This window comes from Oryza sativa, chromosome 3 (genome assembly GCF_034140825.1).
Source record: "Oryza sativa Japonica Group chromosome 3, ASM3414082v1".
Lineage (NCBI taxonomy): Eukaryota > Viridiplantae > Streptophyta > Magnoliopsida > Poales > Poaceae > Oryza > Oryza sativa.
Window position 1 is genome coordinate 33,526,059 of NC_089037.1, and position 15,408 is coordinate 33,541,466.

At 40.8% G+C, this 15,408-nt stretch overlaps 3 protein-coding genes across 4 annotated transcripts; 1 reads left to right on the forward strand and 2 right to left on the reverse strand.

Annotated features, from left to right (window-relative positions):
• Nucleotides 1-125: 125 nt before the first annotated feature.
• On the forward strand, nt 126-5,634 carry LOC4334335 (uncharacterized). The gene is made up of 12 exons (XM_015774344.3): nt 126-281; nt 736-830; nt 930-1,012; nt 1,677-1,752; nt 1,863-1,930; nt 2,295-2,379; nt 3,257-3,372; nt 3,484-3,567; nt 4,381-4,527; nt 4,832-4,943; nt 5,014-5,133; nt 5,325-5,634. The coding sequence occupies exons 2-12, from the start codon at nt 743-745 to the stop codon at nt 5,396-5,398; spliced, it is 1,053 nt and encodes a 350-aa protein (XP_015629830.1). The 5' UTR covers nt 126-281; nt 736-742; the 3' UTR covers nt 5,399-5,634.
• A 301-nt stretch (nt 5,635-5,935) lies between these two features.
• LOC4334336 (WPP domain-associated protein) lies at nt 5,936-10,685 on the reverse strand. Of its 2 annotated transcripts, none has more exons than XM_015774342.3 (6): nt 10,334-10,685; nt 7,880-9,822; nt 7,460-7,586; nt 6,946-7,047; nt 6,695-6,788; nt 5,936-6,451 (listed from the first exon to the last, which is right to left on the reverse strand). In XM_015774342.3, the coding sequence occupies exons 1-5, from the start codon at nt 10,352-10,354 to the stop codon at nt 6,708-6,710; spliced, it is 2,274 nt and encodes a 757-aa protein (XP_015629828.1). In that variant the 5' UTR covers nt 10,355-10,685; the 3' UTR covers nt 5,936-6,451; nt 6,695-6,707. The 2 variants fall into 2 exon arrangements, with proteins under 2 accessions (XP_015629828.1, XP_015629829.1); XM_015774343.3 differs by having other exon boundaries at nt 5,936-6,456.
• Nucleotides 10,686-12,070: 1,385 nt separating this feature from the next.
• Nucleotides 12,071-15,192, reverse strand: LOC4334338 (ferredoxin--NADP reductase, root isozyme, chloroplastic-like). Its single transcript, NM_001402278.1, has 6 exons — nt 14,774-15,192; nt 14,619-14,675; nt 13,968-14,303; nt 13,395-13,614; nt 12,771-13,011; nt 12,071-12,553 (listed from the first exon to the last, which is right to left on the reverse strand). Exons 1-6 carry the CDS (start codon nt 14,795-14,797, stop codon nt 12,295-12,297), a joined length of 1,137 nt encoding a protein of 378 aa, NP_001389207.1. The 5' UTR covers nt 14,798-15,192; the 3' UTR covers nt 12,071-12,294.
• Between the last annotated feature and the right edge of the window lie 216 nt (nt 15,193-15,408).

The following is a 15,408-nucleotide window of genomic DNA, read 5'->3' on the forward strand; positions in this document are numbered from 1 at the left end:
AGCTGGGGATGGTTTCTGACCGTCCGATCAAAGATGGACGGTGGAGATTCACCCATGGCGGACGCGTGGGGAGCAGGGAGAGGTATTTTGGCTTCTCGGGTTGTTGGGTTTCCGGTTTCCTCCTCATCGGCTTCGGCTCCGACCGCGACGACACGAGACTTTTCCTGCCTCCGCCGCCGGTCTCGGCGTGGTGCCCTGAGGCGGCGAGGCCGCCGTGAGATCTCAGCTCCGCCGCCCGTGGGAATCGAGCTCCGGCCCCGTGCCTTTTCCTGCCCCCCCAGGTGAGCGAGCGAATCCCGAGCTCCGTCTCGTCCGCGAGCTCCCTTTTGTCGTCCGATCTGGTCCTCCGGGTTCGAATTCTGGGGGATCGGTGCTGGTGTTGGTGTTGCCGTTGCGGTTGAGGGATATCGAGTAGCTCGTTGTCCGGTTTTTGTTTTTGCGAGAGCGGAGGCTGTCTTATCCGTGTGGGCTCTGGGAAAATTCTGGGGATTTGGATGGATCTGGTAATCCGATGGATGATATACTGTTACAATCATTCGGAGACGTTAAGGGATTTATGTGAAAAATGTAGCATTATGTTCATGGAGAGATAATTGAAGATCGTTACTGTTATATCTTATGAAGGGTTTGTTATCGAAGAATTCGAGTGAAATGTTAGAGAGTTTCTACTTGGTTTCGTGCAACGTTAGGACAGTGCGTTATTCCTGTATGACAATGCTGATATGGTTTGTGCAGCTGAAAAATGGGGAGGATACCGTCTCTGAAAAATTTCAATGCCTTCCCCCATGCGGAAGACCACTTACTAAAGAAGACTTACTCTGGTGCTATCGGTATGGGAGATCCTATTTCTTCATGATTTTGTCCTGTGGGTACTGATGTTTCATTTGGAGATGTTTGGTTGATTTGTGCAACTATGGATATGTTTGCAGTCACGATTTTCGGACTAATTATAATGGTTACGTTATTTGCGCACGAGCTCAAATTTTATCTTACCACCTATACTGTTCATCAGGTATGGTTGGTTGTTTCCTTTTCTTCTATGTCTAGCATGTGCAACTTTACTGTAATTTTGCATATAAGTTGGTTATTTTGCCACTCAATAACAGCTTTTAATGATATTTCATTAGTAATGGGAATATGTATGTAGGTGATAGCTATCCTGTTTTGGTCTATTTAACAAAATTGACCAGAGAATCTGTATGATGACAGAAGGGTATCTTGGAGAACTTAACCATGATTTTCATTGAATTACATTATTCTAATTGTTTTAAATATCTACTGATTGCTATTTGGATATGATGATTTTTCATTCCTTGCTTCGGTCCTTACCAATGCCAATTTCATGGGCCTCTCATATACTCCCTCCATCCACAAAAGTTAGACATATTTCACATTTGAGTTTTTCCAAGTAAGTTGTTCCTATTTGTAGTCTTTATATGCATTCAAGACTTGAATCAAGAGATAAATTAAATGTTTGATTAGAACCCAAAGAGTCATTTAAATACTCATTGGTTGCATGCTTGCATTTACTCCTTGATTTTGTAACATCTAAGATGATTTAATTTCTCCTTGGTCTTAGTGACAAAAGTAATAGGTATAACTTTTGTGGATGGAGGGAGTATCTTACTAAGAAATCATGACATGAGCCATCACTATCTAATTGATGCTGTCTGCAGATGTCTGTAGATCTGAAACGAGGAGAAACTCTGCCAATTCATATAAATATGTCATTTCCCTCTCTACCATGTGAAGGTCAGTTATTGATTAAATGCATCCTTATCAGTTCGATATGAGGTTTCTTTTCAACGTTGGTTTGCAAGGAGATTATGGTTTGACCTTTTTCCCCTGGCTCTTTTGTTTAGTCTTGAGTGTGGATGCAATTGACATGTCTGGCAAGCATGAAGTGGACTTGCATACAAATATTTGGAAGGTACCACCTGACATGAACACTTTGTTACTCTGTGACTTAGTGTATGTTCTATAATAGACAAATTCAGTAGTTGCACTAATTATCCTCATTGCTTATGACGCGGTAATAATAAATCCCTTAATTATGGATAATAACACATACTCGCTATCCATGGTGCAGTCATAGTATTCATGCACCTAGAAGGGAACATTTTCTTTTAGCCGTTGACTGGCAGTGCATGCCTTGCTCTAGTGCAAGCAGTATTCTTCATTTTTACAAAACAAATATATTTTTTCCCAACAAAAGTTGTACCATAGTATTTTTCTCAATTCAGTATCTGGCACTCATATAATGTTTCTAACCTTACCTCTTCTGCTGAATGCAGCTTCGCTTGGATAAGTATGGCCATATCATTGGTACGGAGTATTTAAATGATCTAGTTGAGAAGGAGCATGGGACTCACAATCATGGTATACTCTGCTGCTTCCATAAAGATAAAACTAATGTACACTGAACTGCCATATGAATTATTGTTGTTTCAGTCCCTAGTGTGTACATTGTTTCCTTCTTTTGCTCACTGTAAATTGCAGCTCGCTAGTAATAGTTGTTTGCAGTTATAATTGTGGTCCAATTATCCAAACAATACTTTAAGTAATATATTAAGGACACAGATCTAGGGAAACCCTTGAGACAACAAATTAACTAAATCTATTGACAATATGTTATAGTCAGAATGTCCCATTTGATGCGCCAACATGCTTTATACTGATTTAGTTAAAATGTCTGATGTGATGGAGAAATATGCTTTATTTAGAATGTTCCATTAAGTACGTAGCCTGGAATGGGTTCAAGCATGGAAACAGTGTTTCTTAGTAATATAATGTTTGCCTTTCTTAGTATATAAGTTCAAGCAAAAAAGAAAATTGATTGCAACAATGTGCTATCGAGCTTGCTTTGGTACTTTCTGGAAAGATGTACCAGCCACCCAAAAAAAATGGTTCCAATAATTAGCTATTTAGCTTGCTGTCATGGTCAAACATTGTCTTTGCTGAAAAATTATCATTGGAAAGAATTAATTCTCGTTTCGAGTAACATATGGATTGTCATTTGGGAAGGTGGGAGGAGGGATGGTGATGTAGAACTTACCATCACTGTCATTAACTCGAATACTTTTAGTAGAGATAAAAAACAATCAAATCTAGTTATTTTATTGGGATTATCTACTTAAGTAAAAAAAAACCCTACCTTATCGCTTCTTAATGTGAAACTTTCCCCTTGAAAACACAGTTTAGTTGACAATCTCTTGGCGCTTATTTTTCTATACATAATAAGCTAGTGGTTTAACAGATCATGACCATGAGCATGAAGATGAACAAAAGAAGCAAGAGCACACCTTTAATGAAGATGCAGAAAAAATGGTTAAGAGTGTGAAACAAGCAATGGAAAATGGTGAAGGGTGCCGAGTAAGATATTTCTCTACCAGTATCCTTTAATTTATGGAATGGTATTATTAAGGCTATTATCATCAGGCATACCATGTACTTGTTAAAACATTTTGCTTTCAATTTTCACAGGTTTATGGTGTTCTAGATGTGCAGAGGGTTGCTGGTAACTTCCATATCTCGGTTCATGGTTTGAACATTTTTGTTGCTGAGAAGGTTATTCATCTAAAACTGCATATTTTTTTTACTTCTGTGCTTCCATCTGTATGCTTTTTGCTGTGAAATATGTTAATTTCTTTTTGTATGAAGTTGCCAGGATTATTGTATAAGCTTCTAGGTTTTCAGTTTATGACAGATCATGTTCACAAGGGTTTAAAATTATTCAACTAAAAATCCCTTCAGAAACTATTGAAACCAGCCAGCTCCTACTTCCTGGTAATGCCATATTGGACAAGTGCTTTGTGCATCTTGTACAAGACTTCCTAAAACTGTCCACAATTAGGATAATGTTTTAATGGTAAACAGATGCTAGTGATTACGAGAGAAGGAAAATAACACAACCTAATGATAATAATAATAATAAGTTAGCCAGTAAACAACTCAATACTCACCAGTTTGGTGCACACCAGATCAAGCTGGGATTGGAACAAAAAAAAGGACGTGGGAAGTATCTTCTTTTGGCCATCACATTATATAATTGTCAGCTTATATGAACCACAATATTTTCTTTACATTGGATGTGCTTATGTCTCTTCGATTTTTATGAAAAATATGCATTAAAAAGCAACCACCTAGGTAGCTAGGCGGTGCACTACTGCCTAAGGCGCCTAATTGATTTATTATGCCGCATAGGTGGCTTGCTAGCCCCGTCTTATGGTGTACTACACTCTGGTATGCCGCCTAACTAGCACATAAAGGCCTCAGTGATTTCAACCTCTTTTTGTGCTACCTATAAATAAGTGTTTTATGCTTTTATTTGTATTGTTATTACTCTCTATGTAAATTTTCATTTTCATCTGTTGTATGTAGATTTTTGATGGGTCAAGCCATGTGAACGTCAGTCATATCATCCATGATCTATCCTTTGGTCCAAAATATCCTGGAATTCATAATCCACTGGATGAGACTACAAGGATACTCCATGATACAAGTGGGACCTTCAAATACTATATCAAGGTGAGTTTGAGTAGTCATTCATTTAGTAGTTCATGTCCAGACAGCAATTTGCAAGTTCCAACATGGACAAGGCTTGCGAAAGAGGATGCAATCATGAAAATAGAAGTTCACATATATGCATAATTCAAAATCATCTATGGATCCTTGTGGAAAAGAACTCCATCCCTCCTCCAACTTTTTTGTCCTTTTGCTACAAACCTATGTAAATCGTTCTTTGGAGCTGTTTCACCATCAGATCAGATGGAAATCCATCACATTATTTGTTTGAGAAGAAGTGTCCTCATCTGTTGTAATTGATATGCAGATTGTTCCAACCGAGTACAGATACCTCTCAAAGCAGGTGTTGCCAACAAATCAGTTTTCTGTCACCGAGTATTTTGTTCCTAAACGCGCTACTGATAGGTCCGCGTGGCCAGGTAACTCTCCCTTCACTACAAGCGTGGTATATTCATCTGTTTCCAGGACTAATATGTTTTCCTTCTGCAGCTGTGTACTTCTTGTATGATCTCTCACCAATTACAGTCACAATCAAAGAAGAAAGAAGGAACTTCCTGCATTTCCTCACCCGACTATGTGCAGTTCTTGGCGGTACCTTTGCAATGACAGGTATGCCTCCACAGCCTACAAGAATGTGTGTTTTAAAAGCATGCTGGTGTTAGGGATTGGCGTCAGTAGCAATAGTTCATTGGTAATCTCATATGCATGATTTTAGAGTGTTATTTTTTTTAAAAAAAAAGGGAGTAATAATAACAATTTCACTCTAAAACTGATACCAATTCTGTCATCCTACGATACAGGAATGCTTGACCGATGGATGTACCGGCTTATTGAGTCTGTCACAAAATCAAAGACCAGAAGCGTACTACGGTAATTGCGCATCACATGATAAGTGGAGGCAAACTGTGACAACCCTGTGTGTTGTCACTGGTCATACAAATCAGTCAGAGCATATCGTCTCAGATACGGTCAACCCCAGTGGGTTTTCATGTTTTGATATGCTCTATGGCTCGATTGCTTAAAATACTTATGTTGTTAGCTTTGTCATTAATCACTCATGTTAGACTGGCACGGACTCATAACAGTTTTGTAATCAATGATTCCCACAAATCGGAGGTGCCAACGTCGTGTGATCATGGAGAAACAAATCCCAGTATAGCCTGATAATTCCAAAAAAGCAGAAAAAAAATCAACATATAAAACTTTGATACTCTTGCATCACGGACCAACTGAACGTTTGTTTCGTAGACAAATTGTTAGTCAAGTATATTTTTAATTCCGGTTTATAGAATTAGGTTAATGATATTTCAGAATGTTACGTTACAACCTTGAACTCCTGAGTTTATAAACCTTGTTGGGCAAACAAAAATACACAAGCACGACATGCAACTAAAACTTGCAACATCCAACATGGACCAAAGTTTCTCGTTATACAGGTAATCTAGCTATACAGTTAGTTGGCAATATGAGTTTTGAAAGATGAAAACAGTTACATAGTGGATGATTACAAAACGTGTATCTGGCTAAACAAAGATGCGCCTATCCCGTCTACCCAAAGACCTGAACAGTGTAATCTGTACATTACCAGGCCACTGGCTGATAATTATTCTCTACAGAATGTCGTTCTGAGTTTCTGGCTTGTACGTATAACTGCATGACCTACAAACACTACATGGAGCTATTTTCTGAACGTGTATATATATAGCTGCATATCAGAAGGTGAGTGCTACTTCAGCTGGTTCGAAATACGCATCAACAATCAACATCCTATGATATCGATAATTCAGTCTGAGAATCCTCCACTTGATCTACAACTGGAGCTTCACATGGCTAATTGGTTATGCACATGAGCGGATGAGCCAGGATATCAGTGTGTCAGTTGTACCCTCCTGGCAGTAGGTCCTCATGAGTCTACTCTTGAGCATGCCTGCACTATTTGTATTCATCATTCAATACCCAACACTGGAAAATTCACCACAATTCATACATAACTATAATATGAATATAAACCTATACGGAAAATCATATTGAAAATTTGAAGTCGATGATGATTGCAAGGATGACAGGTGCTGCAAAGATTTCTTTTAAAGAAATGCTATTAATCAAAGGCTGCAGTTCACAGTTGAGAAACTCAAACTACTAATTAAAAACATATTTCTTGTTGTCTCACCTAGTTGCCCTTTTTATGCTGTCGTATCATCTTTGTTCTGATTACTTCTCAAACCTGCAACAAGCTTGCATGTCTTCAAGAAAGCATCTAGCAACTGCATACAGAGCACTCATATTATTACTCAGTTGTTGCCACTATTAAACTGGTCATTGCAGGATACATCAATCCAAGCATGCAAACTCTTTGCAAACTAGGAGTACTGGAGATCGAATGCTCTAAGCAGCATTTATATCAGGATATAAAACACTTACCCCAGGATATTGCTGTAATGTAGGGGAGTAGCGATCAAGAGTTACATATATCTTCTGAAGAAGGTTTAAATGTGAATTAACCTTGTCGCCCAAAATGACAACCTGAATCACATCGGAAATATTTCAACGTTGTCTCTTTGAATTTATAGCGATATATCACAGTTGTAGTCAAACAAAGCTTAATTAATCAATGAAGTATTCCGTGTGAAGAACAGTCTGAGGTTTACGCCCAAAAAAGGAAAAACTGAGGTGCGACTTAAGTTGAGATTAGGAGTTGTTGGATCATGATAGGATATGAGGTGTTTGTCGTTAGTCCTTACCAGTACTAAATAAGCCTATGGGCTGTATTTATGTATCAGTTTGTCAAGAAGAAACTCACTAGAGGAAGCCCCTTTAATGGTATTTCCACAAATCTTCAAGTTCTCAAAGGGGAGTTAGAATATACCCTTGATTTGTGCTTTAAATTTGGTGTAATTTCCAAAGGGAAATTGGACAGGCAAAAACAAAGAATTACCTTGGCTTCAGCCTTCTGGAGCTCAGAACGCCTTGTTTCTAGCATTTGTTTGTACCAAAGGCCTATTTTTGTTAGTACAACGGCTTGTCTGACCATGTGGTTGCAATGATCACTCAAATCCTCTGACCTGAAAGCAACAATAATCGCATCGAGTTATAATGGAGCATATTCTTAAAAAAAAAAGGACAGCAGAAGTTGCAGGTCAGGTTTTGGTAAGAGCCAGGCTGCAGTTTTCACAAGCAACAAGCGACAACATATACACTTCTAAATCAATCCTATATGATGTATTAAAGATACTAACAAAACCTTGTGTTTGATATGCTGTAGATGATATTTGATATGCCAAATTGGATTTATATTTTTCAAGTAGTAAGTCGATGCAATTACAGAAAAAACAAGTGGAAAGGAAGATAGACAAACCTGCTTGCACTTCTTTCTACTGATAATTTTTGCTCGATCTCCACAAATTCCTTTGACAACTTCATAATAGATATTAAAATGCACTCCAGTTGCTTTTCTTGCTCATTTTTGGTGAAAATACCATTATAATCGATATTTTTATTTTCAACTTCCTTCAATGCAGCTGAAGCAATTTCTAAACTTGAGTTAAGTTTGACAAGTTCATCATATTGCATATCTTGCTTGGGAGTCTCATGTGATCTTCTTGGTGATATGTGAGGCGCCACCTCTATATCACGCAAAATGATCTCTGTACTCTCTTGCTTGATGACTTCTGGATCTTCCTGTTTATCTTGGATCAAACATTGCTCTAACTCTGCTATTTTTTCTTTTAACATTCGGTTTTCTTCATTTGACAAACACAAAGCCTTCTCCTTTTCAGATATCATAGCTTCAAGAGAAGACAGTTCTGTACTAAAATTCGTTGCAGCATCATGCATGCTGTTCATAGAATCATCAAGCAACTTTCTTGTAATAGTTTGATACACTCCATCCCTAACACCGGCTTCGATTTGGAGATCCTCATATTCTTCTTTAATTTTGGCAATTTGTCTCAGGAGATCGTCTTCTGATGACAACTGAATAGACATTTCTTTACTGGCTTCAGATAGCTGAGATGATAATTCCTTGACATCCTTCATATTATCTGCAAGCAAACCTCTAAGATGCTGATTTTCGTAATATAAAGAATCGATTCTTTTTGCTGATATGCATCTTTCATCCAGTCCATCATTAGTCATGCAAAGTGAAGGCATCTTTATGTTCTTCGAAATGATTTGGTCCATTCTAGAAATAATCTGTGGAATTTTCTTTCTTAACGGCTCAAATTCCACATCATTCTTGAGAGTAAGCAATCCCTTCTCCCGTTTGAATTTGAAGAGCTCCTCGGTCTTCTCCTGCAAATCCAATTCATGCATCCTCTTCAATTTGCTCATTTCGGACTTAAAATAAGTTATGATCTCCTCTTTACTCATACCATTCAGGTGACGGAAGTCAGATTTTTCCAAGACAACCATGGACTTCTGTTTCCTGAAACTCTTATTTTCCTCCGCGCGAGATGAATGATCCTCCTTGTTTTTCTTTCCAAAGATGTTGTACTTCCACCTATTGCTCCTGTTGCTTGAAGTTTCATGCTTGCTGTGAGAAATATGTGATTCTTGTAGTGAGGGCAACAATAGCTTAGAAAGAGCACCCAGATCATCGCGCATGCTGGCAAATTGAGCTATGGCATCCTGCCAATTTTTACTCATGGAGTTTGTCATAGAAATTTGCTCATACAGCTTCCTCTCCATCTCCTCTTGCAAGCCACTGATGAATTCTCCTATTGTAATGTTGATGACCTCCAATTGCAACTCATGCTCCCACTGCAGATCAGACACCGACGAGCTGTCCATCTCCCTAGCCTTCCGAAACACTGTGGCCAGCAGTAACTTCAAGGCATTGAACCTCTCATCAATCTCAATCAGCATCACATCAAGAGACATGCCCAGGTGTGTACCAATTATATACCCATTATCCGGCAACGCAAAGTTTTCCAGCCCAGTTACATCCCCCTTGAGCCTATCAAGTTGGGTATCAAGCTCCTGTTCCATCAAATCCATGAATTCTGCATAGTTGACCTGCCCATTTGGATTGAAAACATGCCGGTCTGACCACGATACCGCTCTTTTCGATCCTTCAAAGCAGTTGTCAGAGCTGGAGTTGGACTTGATGGACAACCATCTCGGCGTCAGTGCCGGTGAATCTTCAGATGTCATTGATCCACTGCTAAGCCTGCCCCTGGTGTCAATAAAAGATCCACTGCACAAGCCCGGAACGCTGTCACCATGATCTTGAGGCTGCACAACACTGGCTGGAAAAGCTGATCTGTGGTGGATCAACGGGTTCAATCTGTCACTCAACACCTGCACCCATTTTCACACTCAGTTTGATCATGCAAGCAGATACCGAATTCAATCTTGAGATTAAAGTAGATAAAAGATGACAGAATTGAAACCTTGAGCATCGGAATGATGCGGGTCAACTTCTTTTGAAATTGAATTAAATGAATATAAATATACTGCGATCTCACATGAGTACTGAATTGTGAAGAGCTAGCAAATAACTGATCATCGAACACGTCAGAAAGCACACAGGCGAAACCCGGAATATTTCTAAAGAAATCTCGATATAGCGGGATGATACAACAGTACGAACTACGAAGTCACTGCAGAGAATTTAACCCCGAAAAAAAAAACCCAACCCATAAAAAGGCAAGCCGACGAACCCAGTTCCCATCCTCATGATCAAGCATAAGAACAACAACAAAAATTAAAAATAAATAAATAAGCACGAGGCGCACGTATCAGCCGCGATCACATCACAGCACTCACAGGAGAGGAGAAGAGAGAGACGGAATCGGGCCGGATCGCTTACCGGCGGCTGGACGGCCTCCATGGCGTCCGACGACTCCGGCCGCCGCCGCCACAACGCTGGCCCAGCAACTTCCCCTCCTCCTTCCCGCCACTCCCTCCTCCCAACTGACGAGCCTCGCTATTATTAGGGCTTGTTGGTGTACTTACAGCTGGTAACCTCCAACTAATCACTCTCATGGATGAGAGACACCCAAAAAGGCCAAGAAGGGGTCAGTGGAAGAGAAGCGGAGGCGGATAAAACGGACAAGTCAGTGCTGGCCTGGGCGGAGACGACGGCGACCGGGGATGGATGGAAGGGAGTGAAGCGGAGCAGCGCACGCCGCCGCGGAGGGTGACGGCGAGATTATTACGGTGGTAGTAATTGCGATTTCGAGAGTGATTAGTACTAGGCGAAAGCAAATGGAGACGCGACGCGGGTGGATGGTCACGGCCTGCTGACGTGGCCGCGGTTGGATTAATCGGGTTGACGTCGGCGGGGTGGTGGGGCCCACCGCAGGTTGTGGGCCCCACCTGTGCCAAAGGCCAAAGAGGAATGGTGGCAAACTGACAATGACTGACAATACGTAGGCCACTGCGAGAGCATCAGAACATGACCATTAAATTAGCGTTTTCAACTTCCAAATTCTCACGGAGAAAAGAGAGAGGGTACGGAAATTCAGTTTGGCTCTTGTACATAATTTGTGATGAAAAATCTTACATGGTATTCCATCCCTCCCTAAAAAACTAACATAGTAATGAATGTGACGTATTATAAACAAATCTGGACGTACATTTGTCTAAATTTATAGTATTAAAATGTGTCACATCTAGTTTTAGATTTACTTTTTATAGGAGTACTATGATAGTCATTTATGATATAAATATATATATAAATGACTAAAAGAATTATTTACCATGCTTTCTAGTTTTGCGTAACACTGTTCTTTTAGTTTTTTTACGGCTCCTTTGGAATGCAAGAATTTAACAGGTTTTGGATCAATTTCCGTGAAATCTCTGTAAATTCCATTCACTTGAAAAGAGACCTTAGTGCTGTATAGCGTCAGATTTCAGATCTTGTTGGGATTGTGCTGAGGCACGTTAACGTTTGTGGTGGCGTTAGGTGATTAAACAGAAAAACAGCTCATGTAATCTACTAGATACAAGACAAAGCATGTGGGTGTCATAAAATCGCAAGGGTAGTTCAGAGTTTGTATATTTTGTATCAGGAGGATTTAGATTTGCTTCAGCTTGATCTGAATAACGTCATTCACCAAACACAACGTGGCTGGCTGCTGCTGGTGAATTTTGATCACCAATGGTCGGAAACTCTGAATGGGCCAAAGCATAGCTCAGCAACAAATGCAGGTATTTCATGACTCTCAGACATTTTTCTCTGAAGATTTAGTGAGATCAGATAAGAGTGCCATTTCCTTCATTCTAAAATATAGCAAGCTAGCACTTGATTAGACACCATCTAATACTGCAAAAATCTGGATAGACAGCTGAAATTCAAGTTTGACAATAAAAAGGTTGTGCTTTGAGGACGAAATTTGCTATAGAACACTTGAAATGATAAACATAAACAGCTCACAAGCCACAAGATGGCTACTCCAGCCTCCAAGAGCACGTTTTAGTGATTTTTTCGGCGGATTATATTTTAATGATTTGAATCAACGATATCCCATCACTTTTATATGCATAGACAATGACAGATTGACAGGTACCTGAAAATCAGCTTCAGACAAAACACCTTACAGTATGGTAGATAGCAAAGGTACCAGCTGCAATAGTGACAGGCAAAAGTTACATGCTTCCTTTCGTTCATCATGTGATGCAGAAGCTTATGAATTACATGGGTGATTTTATGATTCATATTCAGAAAAAAAATGATGATTTTACACCACCCTACAAGAATCATCAGATCATGCGTTTTGTTTTCTCTTTTTCACTGCGCAACAATCATAATCCTTGGACACTTAGATCCTAGTAGACCTCAACGTGCCATTGCTTGTTCTTCTTGAGCTGGGATAGCTTCTGCTCCCAGCTCTCCCCTCTCTGCTCCGCCACTTTCTTGAGGGTGTCTTGAATCCCAGGCATCATCCCCTTCAAACCACAGAAGTAGATGTGCGCGCCGCCATCCAAGAGCTTGAAGATCTCGTCGCTGTACTCCTCGATCTTGTCCTGGACATACATCTTGCCAGCGTTCTTGTTTTTCTGCTCCCTGCTTAGCGCTTTGTCATACCTACAAATTCAACACAATTCAATTATAGCAATATGCACGAATATACTTAACAAAAACAGCTCATTTATGTGGTACTCTCAAAGTCAAAGCTCAATAATTCTATGATGGCATCAGTTGACAGAGGCATCTATGTTCATTATGTGGCGCTGTTTCAGCCAAGTATGCATGTAGTACTAATAATTAATACGAAGAGTCAAGACAGATGATGTCTAGCAACCTGAAATTGTCTGGATACTGCTTAAGGTAGCTTGTGAACTCTTCATCATAGAGAAGGCTGTCAGTGTTAGCCACACCAAGGAAGAGCCAGGCCAAGCCACCAAATCTGTACTTTGGGACATCTTCCATGAACATACGGCGTAGGTAGCCACGGAATGGAGCAACACCAGTGCCAGTAGCTATCATGATGTGAGTTGCATTTGGATCTTCCTCAGGCAGGAGCATTATTTTGCCTGACGGACCTGGTGTTCAGAAGGAAATCACTGTGAGATACTTGGCATCCATCATGTGCCACAAAGGACATGATGACTAACAAAGAAAAGGGTAAACTAAGATGCGATTGCAAACTTTAGTAAGAAAGGAAAAGAGCAAGATAAGATAATCATATTGTAGAAGGGGCATAATCATATTAGAGGAGAGGCTATTGGAACCTTTGTTGCAGAGAACCGTTTATTTGTTGTTGGTATGTATGAACTCAGAAATAGGTTGTCTACCAAAGGTGGGTTTCAGGAAAAACGCAACTAAAACAACTAATTTTGCTCCGCTTGGAATTAGAAGTTAAACAACCTCATAGGAAACTCACAAAGCCTTTGCATTCATCTGAAGCTGAAAGAAATCAACTAACCTGTCACTTTAACCTTGTCCCCTGGTTTTGAATTACATAGGAAGTTACTGCAGACACCATTTTTTGAGGGGTCCTCCTTGCCAGTTTCAGGATCATAATAAACGGCACGGCGCACACATAAACTAGTGGTCCTTCCATCGAATGAATCTCCATACCTTGTAGATGCAATTGAATAAAGACGGACATTATGTGGTGCACCAGGCTTCTTCGGGTTCTCCCCCTAACAAGCAAAAATGCACAGGGTTTAGAGAACAGTGAAGAGGGTGATGCCCATGGAGATACCACTGGAACTGTATTAATAGTGTGTGCACATACTCAAGTCTCCTATCAAGAGCAGGTTTTCTCACCTAGGTTTACAATTTTAAGCCATTGAATAGAACATTGGAAACAGTGTCTACAGAAATAATCCTAATATACTACCGACTATATCTTTGTAAGTTCTTAATTAATAGTGTCAACGAGACAATCGTTCAATATCCAATCAGATAAATAGACTATGAACGAAACCGACAAAGCATAAGCATAATGTTCTATTTTAAACAAGGAAAATGATTGAAAGCAGGAATTACTTACTGGAGGAATAATGCCATAGCTTTGCCCCTCCCAGTAAGGCACATTGCCACCATGATCAATAACAATGTGGCATGTCTCTCCTGGAGCCTTGGGGCCTACGATCCTCTCAACCGAGACAATTGTGGCGGTGTAAGGCTCCTTTGGTTTGTATGTGTTGAGCGGCGGCTCGTTAGCACTCTCCAAATCAAGAGGCTTGACAGCAACCTTGCTTTCGCTCGCTTGCTGAACTGACATGCAGAGCACCTTGTTCGCATGCCTCGGTCGCGTGGCCTTGCTCTCCCACGCCAATGTGGTGCCAACCCATGATTTGTTGCTAAAGCTAATATTGTTGCTACCCTGAGGAATCACACAGAATGAAATCCAGCACATAGTTTAGCACCACCATTCAAGAACGCTGTGAATTCAGGATAAACAGCCTACTAAACCAAAACCCTGAACCCTGATAATTGATCTGCACATCGAATTAACAAGCAGCAGCAATATCTGGCGTTGCCTAGCTCTCAATAGCGCTCAATACTGAACCAATCTGAGATATATCCCATAGATTTGTATCCACCTACTACACATTGACCAATCCAAGCCCGCGGAATCCTCACAGGATTCCACCCAAAAGGAAGCAAGTTCTACCATCAGGGGCACCAAACCACGCACCTGGATCCCAGAACTCCTCAAGCCGCGATCCGAGCCAGCCGGAGCAGAGACAGCAACCTGTGTCAGAAACAGCCACAAGAACCCCCATGAACTCAGCACCATCGCGCGCAGCGCGACAACCAGGGGATCCAAAAAACCGCGAGGACGGCGCGTACCTGGGACGCAACGGCGGTCGCCATGGCCGATCCTGAGGGAAAGCAAGGGTCTTTTGATCTGGAGAAGGGAGATGAGATGAGTTGAGATGAGATGGGAGGGGAGGAGGCGGGGTTTATAGACAGAATCAGAGAAGGGGGAGGAGTGAGGTGAGCTCTTGAGGTGCTGGAAGGGGCGACTTAAGCTATTAGCTGCTTAATTGCGTGATTAACCCGGCCGCTCTTGGGGTTGATTTAAGCTTTAGCTGCTTAGTAATTTCGTTTTAGAGTTTGGGTTTGGGGTTTGATAATTTAAAAAAAAAGATTTTGTTTTTTTCGTTTTTGATGTTGATTAGATTAGGGGGTTTGGGTTAGGTGGAGGTAGCAGCAGAGGGTTGGGTTGCCTGGCTGCTTGACTAGCAGAAATGGTGGCTGCAGCTTGAGTGCTCCAGATGGCTGCTGATAAAAATGGCTTTGTGGTGGCATCAAGGGTCACCTTTGGCCTGAAGAGATGCATGTATCCCATGGAGCTAGCCAGATGCACATACAACTTGTATATTATTAGCTTTTTAGTTTTTTGGAACAGTACATGAGTTGGCAGCGTGTGCATGTAGTGCACAAGCCGGTGTGTATCTGTTGGACATTTTACTGCCAAAATG